General features: G+C 48.1%; 7 protein-coding genes across 7 annotated transcripts; 3 read left to right on the forward strand and 4 right to left on the reverse strand.

Annotated features, from left to right (window-relative positions):
- Window positions 1-349: 349 nt before the first annotated feature.
- Window positions 350-1,153, forward strand: N7537_001970 (alpha/beta fold hydrolase; the record flags this gene model as incomplete). The annotated part of the gene is made up of 1 exon (XM_056893028.1): window positions 350-1,153. One exon carries the CDS (start codon window positions 350-352, stop codon window positions 1,151-1,153), a length of 804 nt encoding a protein of 267 aa, XP_056758023.1.
- A 1,074-nt stretch (window positions 1,154-2,227) lies between these two features.
- N7537_001971 (putative amino acid transporter) lies at window positions 2,228-4,138 on the forward strand (the record flags this gene model as incomplete). The annotated part of the gene is made up of 3 exons (XM_056893029.1): window positions 2,228-3,443; window positions 3,499-3,684; window positions 3,747-4,138. The coding sequence occupies 3 exons, from the start codon at window positions 2,228-2,230 to the stop codon at window positions 4,136-4,138; spliced, it is 1,794 nt and encodes a 597-aa protein (XP_056758024.1).
- A 1,108-nt stretch (window positions 4,139-5,246) lies between these two features.
- Window positions 5,247-6,109, forward strand: N7537_001972 (uncharacterized protein; the record flags this gene model as incomplete). Its single annotated transcript, XM_056893030.1, has 2 exons — window positions 5,247-5,642; window positions 5,735-6,109. The coding sequence occupies 2 exons, from the start codon at window positions 5,247-5,249 to the stop codon at window positions 6,107-6,109; spliced, it is 771 nt and encodes a 256-aa protein (XP_056758025.1).
- A 1,008-nt stretch (window positions 6,110-7,117) lies between these two features.
- On the reverse strand, window positions 7,118-8,357 carry N7537_001973 (HNH endonuclease signature motif containing protein; the record flags this gene model as incomplete). Its single annotated transcript, XM_056893031.1, has 3 exons — window positions 7,118-7,813; window positions 7,872-7,972; window positions 8,036-8,357. 3 exons carry the CDS (start codon window positions 8,355-8,357, stop codon window positions 7,118-7,120), a joined length of 1,119 nt encoding a protein of 372 aa, XP_056758026.1.
- A 1,684-nt stretch (window positions 8,358-10,041) lies between these two features.
- On the reverse strand, window positions 10,042-10,305 carry N7537_001974 (uncharacterized protein; the record flags this gene model as incomplete). Its single annotated transcript, XM_056893032.1, has 1 exon — window positions 10,042-10,305. The coding sequence occupies one exon, from the start codon at window positions 10,303-10,305 to the stop codon at window positions 10,042-10,044; it is 264 nt and encodes an 87-aa protein (XP_056758027.1).
- A 2,180-nt stretch (window positions 10,306-12,485) lies between these two features.
- On the reverse strand, window positions 12,486-13,631 carry N7537_001975 (uncharacterized protein; the record flags this gene model as incomplete). Its single annotated transcript, XM_056893033.1, has 2 exons — window positions 12,486-13,274; window positions 13,332-13,631. The coding sequence occupies 2 exons, from the start codon at window positions 13,629-13,631 to the stop codon at window positions 12,513-12,515; spliced, it is 1,062 nt and encodes a 353-aa protein (XP_056758028.1). The 3' UTR covers window positions 12,486-12,512.
- A 1,098-nt stretch (window positions 13,632-14,729) lies between these two features.
- Window positions 14,730-18,552, reverse strand: N7537_001976 (uncharacterized protein; the record flags this gene model as incomplete). The annotated part of the gene is made up of 4 exons (XM_056893034.1): window positions 14,730-16,541; window positions 16,602-17,858; window positions 17,929-18,088; window positions 18,140-18,552. The coding sequence occupies 4 exons, from the start codon at window positions 18,550-18,552 to the stop codon at window positions 14,730-14,732; spliced, it is 3,642 nt and encodes a 1,213-aa protein (XP_056758029.1).
- Between the last annotated feature and the right edge of the window lie 536 nt (window positions 18,553-19,088).

Consider the following 19,088-nt stretch of genomic DNA (forward strand, 5'->3'; position numbering starts at 1 on the left):
GGCGTGAGGTCCATGGAGCGATGACCGGAGACATACCTATCTATATCTTGAGGGTTGTCTCTCAAATTACCTCCAAAATGAAAAAAAGAAAAACACCGAATAGTAGCCAGCAGCTACCTAGGTATTTACGTAATTCCTGGCTCTATACCGACTTAAATTGAATTGGGATAGTTGGCGTGAGGTGAATCGGCCTGTGAGCCTATGACTCTTGTATGAGTAAATCGCGGTAAAATGTCATTTCGCCGAACCGTTGAAAATATCCTTCAGAAATTTTTCCCGAGCTCACAGATACAGATATAAAACAAATCCAATGTAAAAAGGGTTGAAATTAAAACCCATTCGTTTCATCATGTCACTCACTTTCGAATGTATCCCCCTCACAGTCGAGGGCGTCAGTCTCAACCTATCAACGATCCATAAACTCAACTCAAACCCACCAATTCTCTTCCTCCACGGCTTCGGTTCCAGTAAAGAAGATCTCGCCGATCTAACTATCCAGCCATCTTTAAAACATCATGGCTTCATTGCCTACGATGCCCCCGGCTGCGGCCACTCAGCAAGCAACAACCTCTCCGCAACAGACATCCCGTTCCTTGTGGAGACCGCGGAAGCGATGCTCGCGCGCTTCAATATAGACAAATTCCACCTAATGGGCCACTCAATGGGCGGGTTGACAGCCCTCATCCTCGCAAACCAACATCCAGACCGTGTCCTCAGCTTCGTGAATATCAAAGGCAATCTCGCACCAGAGGATTGCTTCCTCAGCCGCCAGATCTTCATGTTCCCAGCTGACGACGACGAGGCGTTCATGGATGCTTTTATTGAGCGCACGCGCACATCGGGCTCGTTTGCCAATTCTATGTATGCTAGTACCCTGCGCGCGCGGGTCCGGGCTGCTGCGGTTCGGCCGATTTTTGAGTCAATGGTGCAGTTGACTGATCACGGAGACTTGATGGACAAGTTTCTGGCATTGCCATGTCCGCGCATGTTTATGTTCGGGGAGGAGATGCGTGGCTTGTCGTATCTGCCGTTGTTAGAGAAGGAGGGTGTTGAATTGGCCGATATTGCGGGCGCTGGGCATTTCCCTATGTATTCTAACCCTGTGGAGATGTATCGTCGCATTTCGGGGTTCTTGGATCGGGGTGCCCAGTGATATTAATACTGTAAATAGAATTAGAGGTAAATATAAAGATTGCTATAGATGCTGAGGGATATTTACTCCCGAGGCCGGGAGGTAATAGTACTTCATATTTAGTAAAAGAAGCTAGTAAAGAAACTTTTTCTTGGCCTCGGGCTAGAAACCTTGGAAAGCGCTATATATAATTTAGGAAGGAGCAACCTGATTGTCATTGAAGATAGTCAAACGCCTATCACGGCCGCCTGGGTATTAACGGATATTTACATAAAAATAAAAGAATAATCAGTATCTTTGACTCGGCTCAACTCGGCTCAACTCACATCCGAGTGCAACATTCGAACCATGGCCTGTGTCCCTGACACACTTCATTACAGAATATGGGAAGAACCATTGGAAAAGCCATGGCCTGATCCACAGCGGATATTACTATTACTATGATTTAGTGGACCGGCCTTGACATAGTTCGCGGGTGGCCACGTTCATAAAAATGACGGCCCCGGCCCATCCGGTGTGTGACTGTAAGCTTTCAATCACAATCGCATTCTCCGTGTCGCAGATAAATCACTCACGGTACTTTGGGCAAAGGGCAGACGGTCTCCGTTGGGCTCCGCACCTGAACTAACCCCAAAAATAGTGCGGGCCATCACGCGTGGGCTATCATTTGCGCTGTCAGCAATCCGGAGTACTGAGACAAGCTTTTGCCGAAGATTGTGTGGAAACCCGGTGGAACGGTGGCTGGCCTTAGTGGCCACTTGCAGGGGTCGTACAGTGATGAGGCTTTGGCCCCCCGGCGGCAGAGACGGGGCAATGTTACATTTTGGTGTTGAGTTCTATCGTTGGTGGCTGCTGACTGATAACTCGCCTCGTAAATCTTGTACAGATCATTGCTTAGCGGTCCTGAAAAAGGTCCACCAATTCAGAGGTCCAATCCTAATGCTTCTATGGTTTTGGCACGCGATACTGCCATTTCCTGTGGACAACATGATTCTTATCTGTTCTCCCCGTATATGAAGAGAACGGTTTTTTCCTCTACTCCCACTATTTTTCCTGCATCTCTATTTCATAGTTTGTGATTACCCGATTCTCATCATGGCGGATAAGATCTCCGACACTATAGGTGTCGAGGCCGATGCTTATTCGAATGGAGAAAAGATGGCCACCAAGGAGCTTGCCAACTCTACCCCTCCTTACGAGCCCGCATCTACCTTTTTTGATACCGGTCACTCCATCTACACGGATAGTAGCATCACCTTTGAGAACTATGTCCACTGGGCCAAGCGGTCACGCGAGATTGAGAAACACATCTTGACCGACAATGAGGGATTCGAGGGCATGTTCAGGAAGTTTCTTAAGAAAAAGTCTGACGCTCCAGTGCCAATCCAAACAGACACCCAGGAACAGAATTCTACTGTGACTGATCCCAGCGCCAAGCCTAGCACAAGCGATGATTGGGGCGTCACCGAGTCAGAATGGGAACAGGCACGAAGGGCCGCACGAACCGCAACCTGGGGTTCGATTTTCTATCTCATTTCCACGGACATTCTTGGACCAACCAATGTCCCCTGGGCGATCAGTCAAATGGGCTTTGGACCAGGGGCTTTACTTTACACTGTTTTCGGCGCCATGGCTTGTTACTCTGGCTTGCAACTATGGAAGATCTTCGTCGGCCTTGACTCCACTCGATTCCCGATGCGCAATTATGGCGATTTGGCTTTCCGCGTCTATGGAAACTGGGCGCGTATTGGCGTGAACGTCCTACAAAGCTTCCAGTTCTTCCTCAATGTGACCCTGCTCATTGTAACCAATGGACAAGGATTGGCGCAGATGGCCGTTGGTGCCAATGGTAAAGGGTTCCTTTGTTTTATCGCTGCTGAGGTTATCTTCATGGTCATCGGCTTTATACTCGGGCAGATTCGGACCCTGCAACGTCTTTCTTACCTGGCCAACATAGCGGTCTGGCTGAATGTCATTGTCATCATCATGACCATGGCTGTGGTTCATGAGTATCCTCCTAACTACGAAGCCTCCCTGACGAGTTACGGTACCCCGAAGGGACCTGTGAAGACAACCGGCTACTGGCCTGAGAGCTCGACTCTTGACGACAAAGTTAATGCTATGATGAACGCTGTATTCGCGTACGGCGGCGCAACCCTCTTCAATGAGCTCATGGCTGAGATGAGGCGGCCATATGACTTCTGGAAGGGCTTTATCATTGCTGAGATCTTCATCTATGTTTGCTACCTTGTCTCGGGCATGGTTGTGTACAGTGCACAGGGCCAATTTACATTCAATCCTGCCTATCAAGGTAAGCCACATAACAATCAAGGGAGATCTTGAAGTTGCTAACATTCTTGCAACAGGTATTCCAAATTCTGCCTACAATTTCCAGACTTTAGGCAATGCCATCTCATTTATCACCGGTGTCATCGCTGCACTGCTGTATGGTAACATCGGTATTAAAGTCTTCTATTCTGCCGTGTTACGCGATGTCTTCCGTTTCCCGGAATTGAACAGCCGATTTGGGAAGTGGATGTGGGTTGTGCTCGGTTAGTCAAGATCTAGTTCTCCCAAGGATCCTTTTGTACACGGATATTAACAATCCATCTAGTGCCTGTCTACTGGACTCTCGCCTGGATTATTGGTGCCGCAATTCCACAAATCAGCAATCTAACATCCTTTGTGGGAGCTGCCTGCATCCTGCAGTTTTCTTACACATTCCCACCACTGTTGCTGGTTGGTTTCAACGTCCAGAATGATGCGATACTCCCCGACGAGGATTTCAATCCCACAACTGGCCAGGTGCAGCGCGTGGACAGTGGAATAAAGCGGTTGATTAGAGGTTACAAGAAGAAGTTTATTTGGAACACTTTCGATCTTATCTACTCGCTTGCTGCATTATCCGCTGCTGGCCTGGGAATTTGGGCTTCAGTCACTGCCATGAACGCGGATTTCAAGTCCGGTAAACTCACCCCTTTCACTTGTGCAAACCCGGCTGGATAGACCAGGGTTCCAGGTCGAGTTATATGGCTGGAGTGGAGCATTGACAAGTTTCATGGGTCAACGAGTGCTTGTGCGAATGTTTGTTTTGTTTTCCTCTTTCTCTTATATGTGAAATATGAAGGTGTATAGATTGTTGTTAAGAAACCCACAGTAGTGGTTGTAGACGTCTTGTTTTCCAGGCTTCTGTTAGTTATTTGTTAACTAACCACATAACTAGCTACATAGCCTCGGTTGTTTATAGATAATACAGATTTCTTTCTCATTTTTATAGAGCAGGACATGCTACAAAAGTCGAAGGTATAACCACATCCTAAATATATACGACATTCTGTATCATATTTCCTTCCCCCGTGAAAGCTTTCTGGCAGCACAACTGGCGTCTGACGTGAGCGACGTATCCGTGACCGTTTGAAGTATCAAGCATAAAGTGGGGTTATTAGATACTCCATGCACCCTATCGGAGGGGAACTACGAATTACCCTCTTAGGTTTAGTCTTGTCCCCTTAGGTTTAGCGCTATTTGCCCGTGTGCGTTCCCGTGCATGGTACCACCGCTTCGCACGAGTTAGTCCCTGAGCAACCTCGGTCTGGCCGACGTCAACCCTTCTCTGTTTCACTTCGATAACAAGCCCTTTGCCTTCATTCCTAGGAGCTTGAAGAGTTGTCCTGATTTCACATTGCTCTTGAGCTTATAGTCTACCATGTTATGTTATTCTGTGTAAGACATGATGTTCAACCCTGCCGTGTGTTTTGAATCGTTTTAGTTGGGTAACCCTCCAGTAAATGAAGGATTTTACTATAAGCTAGCACCAGCCCGTTTCACTTGAGCTGGCAGTGCGCTAGAATCTTGATCGAGTTCGATCGCCGTAGTGTGAAATGATCGACAGACATCCTAAAAAAGTAAAGATGCCTTGCTGCCAAGACGATGCTTAGGGGCCAACTCAGCCCGGCATCAGCCTTGTAACTTATTTGAGGGGGTATATGGTCTCGTCTTCTTTTTCAAGCTCCCGTGGACCGGCATTGAACATAGACTCGACTGCTAATGAGAGAGCATCGAGCTCTCCACGAAAACACCACCCAAGGTCGAACGCACGACCTTGGAGTCTACAATGAGTTGGTACTCTCGAACCGTTCTCCGATCGAGCACGCAGTATAGTCAATTAGAGCGCCAGCCACCCTCTGACTCTAAATTCTTCCACGGGTGGAGATTGGGTGCTCTACTCTCGGGAATCTTCGTCGCAATTTGCCTGTGTCTTAACATAGTGGCCACTGCTTACATTCGTACCAAGTATCCACCTAATGAGGACGGGCTAGGCGTGATTCTCGGCCATGACTGCGGCAAGACCCGCAGCATTGACAGTCGCTTCCACTATGCGATCAACGTCATTGCAACCGTCCTCGTCAGCGCAAGCATTTACAATATGCAAAGGCTCACCGCGCCAACGCGCAAAAAGGTCGATACGGCTCATAGGCGGAGAAAGTGGCTTGATATCGGAATCTATCCAGTGCGAAACCTGTCGTATATCCACGACCCAAAGCGATGTTCTAGCTTGTGCTTGCGCTCGCGCTGAGCTCATTGCCTCTTCATCTTTTATAGCACTCGGCAGTTCTTATGACGACCATTTTCAACGACTACGGCGGCCTGGTGGTCACGCCGGTATTTCTAGAAGAAGGTACTTCTATTGGCCTCGACTACAGACGCGACGCGATAGCGCAGTACAAGACTTCAAACCAGCCGAGCTACGTGACTTGCTGGCTGCGCAATATGGTACTACAAACAACAAAAAATATAAGCCGGCTGGAGCCCAGAGATTATATGTCCACGTATGGAAGTGGTCTTGAGGGAGGTACTTTCAATCTCCTTGCTGTCACCAAGAATGGCAGCAACCCTAAGCAATCCGACACGTTTCCGCCGCCGCACAATGCCACACTACCCGTGCTTGCTTATTTCCACCCCCTGGACTGCTCATAGAAAGTGCAACATTGGTGCTCAAGCAAGTTTGAGTCGTGGAGTGATAACGGTACCAGTCAAAAATATTGCTGGGATGCAGATTGGGACCAATTATCTACCTACCCCCTTTGCTTGCACAGAACATATGATGAACGGGACAGGCTGGCAACCAGAAGTACCTGACAGAAAGCTGGTGTACGACAATGTATGATATAGATGACCGATGTTGACAATGACTAACTGTAATATGCACTAATGTATGGTATGCCTGGTACCCAATGTCACATGATGTTTCCAGTATAATACCTGGTTTCTGCCATGTATTCGGACTTGGTATTCGACAGATAATACCCAAGGGGTTATAGATATCGACCTAAGAACACACTCTCCCTTCATAGCTTGTTAAGTAGAATCATAAACTATGATTCAATTGAAGAAAACATTCCTAGCTAATAATACATCTCGCCGCACAAGGCGCAGAGAAACAACAAAGCAAAGCGTGATAGACATACAGCGAGAATAACGCAGACCCGAAGCAATAGGCCAAACGATAGAAATATGGTAAGGATAATGAATAAGAAGAGCAAACCCGCTGCAGCGACCGAAGATAGCGATTCAGGTAAGAATAATCACACGCAGCCTCAATGGCAATCCGTCTGCGAATAGGTACCTAGAGTACCTAGGAACTAATTCACGTCTTCACTCAAAATGATAATTGCCAAGGCTGTCACGAGATGAGCGAGGACGATATTCCATTCCTCGAGAGGCGACGACACTTTTTTTCACATAAGCTAGGTGATGCGGTGCGATGTTCTCGGAGCCTCTAGCATGCGGGACGGAAGGAAGAACAGCCATTTTCTGTAGAGACTTCTCACTCGAGGGAGATCGTCGGGGAGGGAAGTCTGCATTTGGGTTGATCTCGAAGGAAGACTAGAAACGAGACGGATGGCCAAGAATCGGGGGCAATTGCGCATCTTCTTCATCAGGTTCAACAGTATCTTCAGACTCCACACCGGCAGAAAGTTCATCCTAGTCAGACTCAACAAAGTCTTCATCCTGGTAAGGCTCGAAAATATCTTCGAACCCCACGTCGGAACCCTCATCCTCACTATCGCAATCCCACGGCTTCATAGGGACGTTGGCTGCTCCACCAAGGGCAACGATCCTATGGAGAATCCATTGCATTTGGAGGAGATCCCATGATGGCAATGGCAGATTTTCTGGATCCTTGGTTTGGAAAATGACCAGATCACCAGAATTCATCTTGTGCGTGGATCCATCAGTGTTGTCAACATGAAGATTGAGTATTTCCATGGGGGGATGAAGCGAAATACTTGGTTTGTCCCGAACCTGAACCTTGTGTGGCGTGGCCTTGGGCAGCCAGTAGAAACGTGTGATCAACCCCTTACCGTCGTCGCGCAGATGGAGCGGCTGGAGGGCAAAGTAACAAGCCCCCCAAAGCCTGTGGGCGTTGGGGCATAAGCAAAGCAAATTCTCGCAAAGCTCTGTGCCATTTGGGCCGGTCAACCGGGCTTCCCATTTATCGATTTGGTCTTCGCCCCAGAACATATGCAGCGTTGTCCAGAAGTCGTCGTACGTATCAGTGCGCTTCTTGTTGTTTCCCGATGATTGACTTTTCTTTAGGGATAGCGGGTAGATATGAGCCACATCTACCTGCTGGGGGAAATTGGTGATCACACAGTTGAAATCGTCGCGCTCAAGACACTAGTCAAGGTATTAGTGTATTGATCATTCCTCCCTCCATGCAAATTAGATGACTCACAGCTGTTTTGGCACTGAATTTTCGCTTCGGGATCTCCTCCCCCAACTTTCGCTTCCCTTGTGTCTCAGGGAGCCCCGCGATCGTCCTCGGCCTTGTTTTCCCTAAGTTTCAATATCAATACTTCCGTCGGTTAGAAAGGGGTATGAAAGGCGGAAGTAGCTCACAAGCCCTGATCATAGTGAAAGCAGTCTTGCTTTTCATTAAGTAGGACGTAGTGGATCTGGAATATTCCGCTACCCGGAGAATCTCTCGAAGGCATTCAATATCGGACAACCAGAGGCATGCCCAATATGTTGAGTCCACCTCGCTTTCCTTTGTCACCTCTCTCAGTGTGTCGATCAACCTTGCTCTCTCGGTATCCCCAAGTTCTGGTAATGGATCAATAGGTGGAGGGCTCCATAGAATATCAGCAACTGGCATAGTGGGGTTGGGATTCTCGATCGGAGGCGCTTCCTCAAAGCTAATAAGCTCTGATGAAGGTTCCATGTTGTCGTGATGGACTATAGTCATGGTTGGTCGATAAGGAAACTGTTGAGATGGATGGAGTTAGTCAAGTGCTCCCAGCACTGGAAGGCACGTAACTCGCCTGACTTCCCTCCGAGGCCCAATTGAGACGGTACAATACGTAGTGTTGACGACACAAAAGTTTGCTTGGTGGTCAGAACCCTTTAATTTGTTCTTCTTTTACTTTGTATTTAGTCTGGAATTGAACCACTATGCAATTTTAGTATACCACCTAGTTCCTCGTTTCCCGTTAGTCTCGAAACCGCCTTCAGACAAGGCTAGATCGCCACTCTCGTGTATCCGTTTGCCATTTGGCGACCGACGCAGGGAAGGCGTCCTGTCCTAAACCAGCCTCTGTGAGGTGGTTCCCGTCCCTATCCGTCCAAATGTTCCTGGTGAATCTAGGGTAGAAGGCCTAAGGGACGGGTGACTGAACCAACAAATCACTTCATCTTCCTGGAGCCTATGGTATATTCCGGGGTAGAAGGCGAGTCATACACGTATGGATTCAGACAGAGTCCCGGCGAAGGGCCAACTGGTTACGCCATAGGCGTCCAGCCGCGAGGAGCGGTTGGTATAGGAGGTTAGGAGAACCTCCCCATTTTTCTTATCCCGCTAGCCGGTGGTATTTCCCACGCGGAATCGGCGCCTGTCGTCACCGACTGTTATAGACCCAACCACCATAGGTCCGGGTCCATCCATTAGTAAGAAAGTTCAAACCTCAGACCAGGAGCTCGGTCAGGGCCTGGACCCTGCGGACCCGAATCCTGCACTATACCGTATGGACCTCTCCCCGGCTTGACAACACTTCTTATTCCTCCGGTGCAGAACTTGCTCCACTTAGGTCTTATAATTGAGGTTGCTCCCTTTTTTTCTTCTTTTCTGTATGTATTTGATTGTTTATGCTATCCATAGGTGGTGTATGGCTATACAGAGCATACCTACTTTCAAATTCCTTGCTTAATTTGCGCTAGCAATCACATACATCTACCTATAATGCCCATGTTCTACTACGAACCTCGTACACCATTAAACTTAGTTTGGTCACGAAATCCTACCAACGCGCTGCTCGTAAGTGATTCTCCTAGAGATTTCTCTAAGCGAATTGATCCTTCTATAAGGCTAGAACTAATAGGTTTATTTTCGGATATTTCCTTGTCTGAAGTGGTTCATGGTTAGACTATGGTTATCACAGACTAATTATAGTTAATCTACGCCTAGAGATAAGTTTCCCATAGTCAAACCGTAGTCAAACCGTAGTACGATCGTGAGCTCAAGGACTTCGGAGGGCATGCGGATATCATTGGCCCATGGACAAATCATAGTCAGACCATGGTTGTACCGAGGCCTCTTAAGTGAACGAAGATGAGTAGTGTCTGACCGGAATCTGACCCGCCTCTCCTTGGCCGCGACTCCTCCTATAGACTCTAATGGATCGCTCCCAGAAGCTGGAGCAACCTAGCAACTACTACAGAAGATTTAAATTGATGCTAAGGAGATGGAATTTGCACTCTATACGATGGAAAATTCAACAAAGCGGGTGAATTAGAAGAAAGTTATAAATATAAGTTAGGAGGAAGAACCCCTCCGACGGAGGCGGTATAAAAATAGAGTGAATGTATAGAGAAAAAACCAAATCCTCCTCTTATGTAGTAGTCCTCTTTGCTTAGATAGGTGCATCGGGGCGCGTAACGAGATCGCTTAGGAGCACCAGAAGAGCATTGATCGCCTCAATCTGAGCTTGGTCTAGGCGAGTTTGGGTTACATTCAGCGCGCCAAGGGGTTGTGAAAGGGCACTCTGGTGACGGTAGGCTGCGGTTAGATTCTGCATTGTTAAGTTGATGTATCCGGATAGAGTGGTCAGTACTGCAGCAGATTGGGTCCTATCTGTCCCCTGGGCCTGGGTGATGTAGGCCTGTTGAAGGTTCATGGCGTCGATTGCTCTTTGTAGATAGGTCTCGACGGACTCATGCAATTGTTGAACACGCTGACGGGCTCGCTCCACCTCCTCTCATTTTGTATTGTGTGTTGTTGATTGAAGTGTATCGATGTCCCAATACAGCACAGTTTTGTAATGTTTGTTGGGTTTATGCTGTTATATTTGAGTTATATCCGGGCAAGCCTGGTCTGCGAATGATATTCTTATTTTCTTATGTTACTGCAATACTTGTGCGGCTAGGGATAGTGTGTGTCCCATTCCAGGATCGGCATACTCATAAGATCGGTGCCTTTTTCACTTTAGCGACTTAGATCTTATGAAGCGGCCCATGCAGATCGTTGGCACCTCTCACTTTTTCCCCTTCTTCCTCCCTCTTATACCTAAAGCTCACCATCCTGGATTACTTCTAAAAAATTTCTATTAGAGAATACTCAACCACGAAGGAGTTCTCGGTAAACAAATATAATAATGATTTTATTGATCGGTAGTTTTGATGCCCCAGGGCACGGTAGGCGCACGTGGTAGGACCCACCTCAGGTAGCTCCTTCTGTCCCTTCTCTCCCGTCTTCCCTCCCGCGTGTTCGATGTCAAAGGCCAAGATTCATTGCCATCCGTATTCTTTGGAAGGATGTTTGAGCCGAAAATTTAAGGCTTGGAAAATTATCACTAGGAAACAGCTGGTCCTGCGGTCCGCACCAATTAGCCTGAACTAGCCAAGCTCTGATGGAGCTTCAAAGAGCAAGTCCGATCTTTTGTGGTAACATTCGGCCCCACGCCACTTCTGATGTGCTGCTAGCGAGATGGTAGCAACCTCATCTTCTGAATTCCTTTTCCGAGGTACGAAGAAAGTAACTCTCGCCAGGAACCACGAGGAGGATGACCCCGAATGATGTGATCCCAGAAATTCAGGAAATTTTCGTGGCTATAGCGAAGTCAATAAACTAACTGCAAATAAGCGTGGCCGCGGCATACTAGCGTACTGCAACTAGTGGTAATTTATCAACGCTTGCACTGCAGGGTCCATAGTTAATTACCGCCATGTGAGAAGTCCGACAGAGAGAACAATACCCTTGTTATGATTTTTTTCATTCCTCCGGGGCGTCCCAGTTTTAAACTCTGCTTTCCCAAGTGGGTTCAATTTCTGAACCAAACTTAACCATCCATCATGACCATCAATGAGAAAGCAAGCGTGGATGACACGGAGGTAGGAAGAGCATGAGGTCTTCAAGAAGACCGAGGATGGCGTCAGCTTCCGCGGCGTTGGCTGGTTCAAGGCGTGTATTATCTTCGTGAAGGTCCTCTTCGCGACGGGTGTGCTATCGCTGCCAGCTTCACTATACTCCCTCGGTGCGGTGGTGGCTCGATTAGTATCGTCGCATGGGGTGCGTTCAACACTTACTCCTTCGTGATCTTGGCAACTTTCGCAAGAAGCATCCTCACTGCCACTCTATTGCGGATATGGCAGAAGTTGCCGGCGTTTTTTTCGCGGAGCTTACCGGTTTACTCTTCCTCGTCGGCTATGGCATACCTTGGATAATTTCCCTGGCCTGTGCTTTGGTTCTCGCCTCGGCCAGCTGGACCTTGACAGGCGCCATGGACCGTTTTGTATCCCCATTGCTCCTCATATGTCCCTCAATCTTCCAGAAATGGCTGAATTTGGAGTTCGAACGCCAGATTGCACGATCATCGATCTCCGGATCGATCGGAGACGGTTAGGGAGGTTGCTGTGAGGGTTTCGCTTGGTTCTGGGGTTGCTGTTACGAAGTCGATGTTTAGGGAGCCGATTATGCTGGTTTGGGTTTTGGGTCGAAGGTTCCGACCCAAAATGGGTTCTGCGGAAGTCTACACCCTACGTTGGTCACTAAATAAAGCAAGAATGAACGAGAGTGGCACTCTAGCCTTGTCGAGAATGTCGTGGTCACAACTTGGAAGTTAAGATCTAGAGTGAAAACAGGAATTCATATCAAATTGTTCAATTGAAGACTAGAATACAGGGTAAAAGAAGAGCAATAGAAGAGGACTTAATGGGAGTGGCTTTCTGCCGCCGTAGACAGCTGAGTTGCCGTCCGGTGACCGGACCGGAACACCGTGTTACAACTTGGCAAACGTTGTGGCCACAAAGGGAATAAAAAAAAAAATAGTCTCGGCGCAATGCAGAGAGACCAGGCATACGAGCATAGCGATGAACGGTAGAGCCGTCAATGATGAGCAAATACAGGAGCATAGCGACAAATGACTTCTTGCGTGGTTAGATCGGGTCCTAAAACCCACTCGTCTTTGAAAGCCCGGCCGCGGTTCTGCTGGTGGTTGAAGTTGTTGCTATCTGTGTCCTCGGGCTTATCCATCCTGGTCGGATCCTGTTTAACCCTCTTGCTTTCAAGTTGCCCCTCGTCACCATCCGCGGGTCGCTTCTCGCCTTGATGGTCTGGTAGGGGTCGACTGCTCCGGATGTTGACTAGGTTGTCTTCTGTCGGCCGGAAGTATAGATCACGAAGTGTCTGCAGTTGATTGACTGTCGCTTCGTCAAGGAAGGTGATCCTCGGACTCCCGAGGGCCATAATGCCTCGTCGCAACGTTGCAATTGGTGCCCCATGCCACTGTTTGGAAGTCGTAACGCCGAGATCCTCCGGAGAGATAAGACCTGGGTGTAGGTAATCTTTAAGAAAAATTCGACGGTAGAGTCCACTAGTCGCACCTTCCAAGATCTTGTTGTTCTTCATCAAATGGTCCTTGTACATGACACTCGTTGGGACCTTTCGATCAAGAACGCTGCTAGTGGATCTCCGCTTTCTATCATCAAGTTCAAAATCGATAAAGTACTGCAAGTCGGTCGGTATGAATATGACACCTAGGTCGTGATCTCGATCAAATTGCGTGTGACAGGTTCCACAGAGCGGGATCCCATTTGCTGCCGATGTCAAGCTGAAGTCGATGAGGCCCGCGTTCAACCAAAGGTCCACCTATCCAAACATGGTTAGCTATATTCTATTCGAACCAGCAGCAATAGTATCACGCACCTGCTTGTCTTCTTTTCCGATCACATGGCAGATCTGAGGGTCTGTAGATCGACATACCCAGCAGGAATCTCCAGCGAGCCGTTTGATCTCGGTTTTTGTGGCGGTCGAAAAGACGTCAGATTTCGCAAAAGACTCAGTTGATGCTAACGACATGGCAGAGGAAGATGTTGTGTGCCTAGATGCAAGAGACCTGGCGGTATGAGGGCGACGTGAGGACGAACTGAACTCAGATGATTGTCTTCGGCCGCCTGGCGAGGGTGGCGGTGGCATTGCCTCACGCTCGGGACCTGGTTCAGTCATATTTTGGTCAGTTGTGTTTCATCGAGAGGGATGTGCTTGGAGTCACCTACACCAGAGAAAGGGAGTTGGAATGGTTTGGTACACAGGTCGGTCCTTCCTCGAAGCAAGTCATGATGGTGAGGTAGTCGCAGCTGAGTGAGAGACAGAACCACGGTTCCGAGGCAAAGTTCACGCTTATCTGTTAACGATGAACTCACATCAACTAGGCGTAAGGCGGCAAGATATCACCATGGGGTCGATGCACAAGAATGTAACTACACAGTAGCTCGAACTCCACCATGTCGCGGGAGAAGGTACCTAGATAAGAGGTCTAGACCGGTGTCTCGTTGAGGTCACGGGACGGCAACTGGGCGGTCTGCGGCAGCAAAGTATTGCCCGCTCAAAGTAAGATAAAAAAAATGGGAACTCAATTGTGTCTGCGTGTGCTGTCAGCGAGACCTTCGTGCCGTATCTGGAGACATAACCTACTTGCTATTCATGAAGGGAATAATGAGAAGCGTCAGGCTAATAAGCCACGGATACTCAAGAAACCACTATCCGCTATTGCAACAGTGATCCCAAGGACCCAATAAGAGTGTAAACACAATAATCGAAGTGACGAAGAATTTCTTTCGGCTCATAAGCCCTAGCACATCTTGAGGAAGAGGGAGGGATATAATGGGAATAGGGGGGAGAGAGGGAGAGGGAGAGGGGGAGGGAGGAGGGAGGAGGGGGAGAGAAGGGAGGGATGAAGATCGCTGTAACTCTTCAGAGTATCTTGAAAGCGTCGGGTTCTTATGATAACTAAGTATATCACTTTGCCTAGTTAGGTGTTAGTCGTCTATCTTATATGGAAATGAGCTTTCTTTTTCTTTTTGGGTTTCCCCTTTTTTTTGTATTTTTTTTGGCTATGCTATTTGTTCCTTTTTTTTGATATTTTTTCCTTTTCTATCATGCTGAGCCCGTGATCATATCCTCCCAGATACAAATATTAATCAAAACAGTAGAAAATGTAGGTAACCTCGACGACCGTGTCGGTTTCCTTGCCTCTTGGACTTCTTCCCCAATGCCCAAAAAGCAGAAATGCCAAACTTCGTGCGCCTACAAGTAGCAGATGGCTCACCAGTCAGATGCTTCACTAGTAGTAGGTGCTTCACTAGCAGTAGATGTCTCGCCAGTAGCAGATGCCTCACTAACATTTGCAGCACGACGAGCAGCACGACGAGCAGCATAGGCAGCACGCAGTTTATTGTGAGCACTGACCCCAGAAGTAGTAACGCTTTTGCCCTGAGGAATTTCTGGGAACGACTCATACTCTGGCTTTTTCAGTGTCACTTTCAATTGCTTGGAGCTGGCAAATTCCCGCATCCCCTGGATGTACTTCGAAGTTTTGGCGAAAGGGTCAGTTCGAAGAACAGTATCTGAATACATAACCCAAAGGCCAAATCGTGCGCGACTCAGAGCAACATGCCAGCGCCGGAAGTTTGCCATAAAGCCAAGGCCCTTAGTGCGTACCGCATCGAAAATGACGAAGTCACATTCACTTCCTTGGAAAGTCTCGATCTTCTGGATATTTAGATCAAGCCACGGGATCTGCGAGTTATTGCTGCGTCTGTCCGCCTCTTGCAAATACGCTCTGTACTGCCCTTCGTATCCAGTTAGGATTACGATTGAGTCGAAAGATGCTCCCATAGCATTATGAAGGTTATCGGCGAGGTCGAGAGCGTCCCGGACATTGGCATCGTTCATGTATGATGTTCCACACATACTCTGCTGCCCGTGTTCCGAATTGAGGAAGGCGACATTGGAGTCGATGTCGAAGTTCCGCTTGTTGAATGTCTTGACAAGGTTGACCAAACCAGTGGGGTCGATCTTGTGTTCGAAATCCCAACGCAGCATTTCCTGGTGGAAAACGGTAGTCACTAAATCGTGGATGTCCCATGCTAATCTGCGCTGTACAATCAGTTTCCCGACGTCGTATCCCGCGGTGATGAGTCGAGGGAGAAGGGAAACAGCCAGTTGGGACCTGAAGGGGTTTTCCTCGGTAGTCGACACAATCGTTGGGCCAAGTTGCTTAGGATCCCCGAAAAATCCGAAGGCAATCGGGAACAAGTAAACCAGGATTGGCAAAATCTCTGGTTCTTTCATCATAGTAGCCTCCTCAAACGCCACAAAAGAAGGATGCAGACTATGATATAGGATGGGCTGAGCGATTGCCGAAGGGCAAGAAACAATGATGTCCGCCATACCAATCACGAGGCGCATAAGTCGTTTACAATCAGATTTGAAGCGCCTTTCTTCATCTTGTTCAAGGCGACCGCCGGCACCCAGGCGGTTACGGTACAGCAAGATAAAGTTTGGGAATTTCTCTTCCGACTTGAATGGACCTTCAACGAGCCCAGCGACTTGTAGCATGCGCGTCCCCAGTGAGTATTTCAGCGTCTTGACGCGGTGATCCTGAAGTCCGTCGATTGGAGACTTCGTCTTAGGCTCTGTGCGATCAAAGTGTAATTTAACGCTATCAAGATACGCGATGACAGCGTTGTATGCGAACTCCTCATCCATGTCGTCTGCTTGGCTTTTGTTCGACTCATGCTCAGGCTGACTGATTGGATCGGTCATAGGGTATGTCCTTTGCGGTATGGTATACCTGCCCTCCGCAATACTAAACTCCGATTCAAGGGAATGTACTCGAATGATCATCACAGGTTCGTCAGGGAGGAGCCGTGTCGCAAGATTATCCAGTCTCTCCGCGGTATTGTCGGCCGAGGCGTTTGTTGGGCAGACAATGACAGATTGTCCTTTGACCATTTTCTTCTGAGGAGCCTCGTTTTCCCCGACAGTAGACTTAACATAACTGGTGAATGTTGGAAGCCAGCTACCATCGAAATCCTTTGGGTGAACGGGGTACTCAAAGTTACTGCGCTTTGCCTAAATAATACTCAGCAGAGACAGAACGTGGGACTTTCCAGTCCCCGCTGCTCCAGTCACGACAAAAAGGCGTCCCGGCATATGACCCAAGTTCGTGAAGATTTGACTAGCATCCGTGTAGATGCGATCATTCCTTTTCGCGAGATCGACAAGGGCAGGGTCGATGTCTTTCCAGAAGTCGTATCGGGGGATGTTCATCGAGTCACCACCCATGAGCGGATCGTGGACTTCCTTGTTGCACTTGGCCTGAAAATCGTGGATGCAACCCAGAAGTTGCTTGAACTGCTTTTCGTTTGCTGGAATTTTGCATTGAACCTTCTGACTCATGGCATCCCTGATGGTATCTCTGTCCTTTTTCGTATTGCCATCTAGGATCAGAGAAGCTTGACAAGCGTTTGGAGACTCGTTGTATGGCCTGTAAATAATCACCGATGTTGTGTCATTCGGGGCAGCTGGGAGAGGATCGACCACGCGACCAAGCCAAACATCCATATCCTTGGGCGTAGTAGAAACATGCCGCTTTGGTTCCACGTTTGGATCAGCAACACGGGCTTCCGGGTTGGCCGTTGCCTCCTCCTGGAAACGCAAGGAAATGACAGAGTTAACTTTCAAACGTGCAATGTAACTCGGCAGCTCCAGGAAACCGATGAACTTGTTTTTCTCCTGCTTGCTGATTGGAGTGACCCTGATATACGCATCAAAGTAATTGCCTTGCTCACAACCAACCATTTCGCTCTCGTGCTCTGCAATGGCCGCATAGCCCAAGAAGACCGTGTAGTAATCATCGTTGCGGAAAGCGATGTTCGTTTCTGGCCTGATCTCTGGACGTTTTTCCTTCGGCGTATAGTCTCCACACTGAACAAACGGCTTATCGAAATGTTTTCCGAAGAACCCAGCGAATGGAAACCGAGGGGTATTATCCATAGAGACTCTGAAATCATTGATAATATCGTCGAGATGAGGTCCCTTGACAACGAAACAGAACAGATCGTCGTTGTAGAAGATGTCACGAACAGCCCGCGCTTTATCGGTTTGATTGCCGTACGTGTGAGTCTGATTGAACAGGCCAATCCCAAACCGCTGGAGATCAGGTTCAATCTCCAAGTTTGTACAATTGCCGAACATGTCGTCGTATTCAAGCTGCTTCATTTTGATGCAAATAACCCAAAGCCGATTCTCCGCGATCAGGTTCATAACTTTCTTGCTCTCAAAGATGCCAAATTGCATGGCAAGAAGCTCAGCAAAAGCGGGGATTTCATTACTAGGAGTAATGACCTTCATGGCATCGGCAAAAGTTTGGGGCTCTTTCTTAGGGTCCTAGAGAAAGGTGGAGTCAGTAATGCTCGTCGAGATTTATAGGTGAAGGGAAAAGGCAAATTGGACTTACATGGGAGACAACGAGAAGCGGCTCAATTGACTCGATCTGGTTATTGAAAATCCGAAAGGTTGCATTCGCTGGACACTCAGCGCTTGGGACACCCCACTCATCATTCCACTTGATCGTGAGTCGGATGTCAATGCGTGGCTCGGAAAAGTCAGGGAATGATCTGAACTGAAGTTTGACAACTTCATCACCGTCATACCAATCACCCAGCTACTGGTCGTTATTGTCGAGCAAAACACATGGGAATGAGTAGAAGCCAGACTCTTTAAAGATGGGGTCTCTTTCGATCTCGGCAGCGGTTGGGTTGCGGTCCGGGTCGTTAACGACTTCACGCGCGTTGGTGCTGCCGTCTTGTACCTCTGTATCAATCTCAGACTGAGACTTGTCTTCGCTAGCAGACGTGTCACCAGGATGGTCGGTAGTAGTGAGTGTCTCCTCATTAACCAGGGTAGTGGTGGGAGACTGGGGAGTTTCAGCGATGAGTAGGTTGTGATCCAGTTCACTAACGACATCAGGCGTGTTGACGCTGCCGTCCTGAACCTCTGTAGTGATCTCAGGCTGTGGCCAGTTCTCGCCAGCAGACGTGTCACCAGGATTGTCAGGGTTCTGAGAGGCCTCAGTTGCCATGATGGAAGGTATTGATGGTTGAAGACAGAAAAAGGTGAGATATTGATGGTTGAAGAAAAAGAAAAGTGAAGTATCGATGGTTAGAGAAAAGAAACACCGGTGAAGTGAGAAACGTAAGGGTAATAACCACTAGGAAATTTGACGGCGAGGTGGGAAAGAAGAAGAAAGAGAGATCAAGCCAGGGGGGGTATGATATCTATACCTTGCGGGCAAGCAAACATCCGAAGTCATGAATCAATCAACACACTAGCTTATGTGATTGTGGTGCTGCCTAATTGAACAATACCTAGGTACACAATGCACAATAATGCTTGTTACATTACCATTGAATGTGAAGACAGACGGATTGTCCTATCCATTCCCTACTCAGTGAATGGATTATCTATTTCGGGAATTGGCCACAAAGGAAGATCTAGGATGAAATTGACGAAAGTGTGACTTCCACTGATTCCCACTATCCCTCCTCTAGGGGTGTATTCTGTCATTCCAACTCGCTGATTCACTAGTAAGCATTCACGGGTCATAATAACAGTTGT

The sequence above is a fragment of the Penicillium hordei genome, assembly GCF_028827395.1.
Source record: "Penicillium hordei strain IBT 12815 chromosome Unknown utg000001l_segment0_segment0, whole genome shotgun sequence".
Taxonomy (NCBI): domain Eukaryota; kingdom Fungi; phylum Ascomycota; class Eurotiomycetes; order Eurotiales; family Aspergillaceae; genus Penicillium; species Penicillium hordei.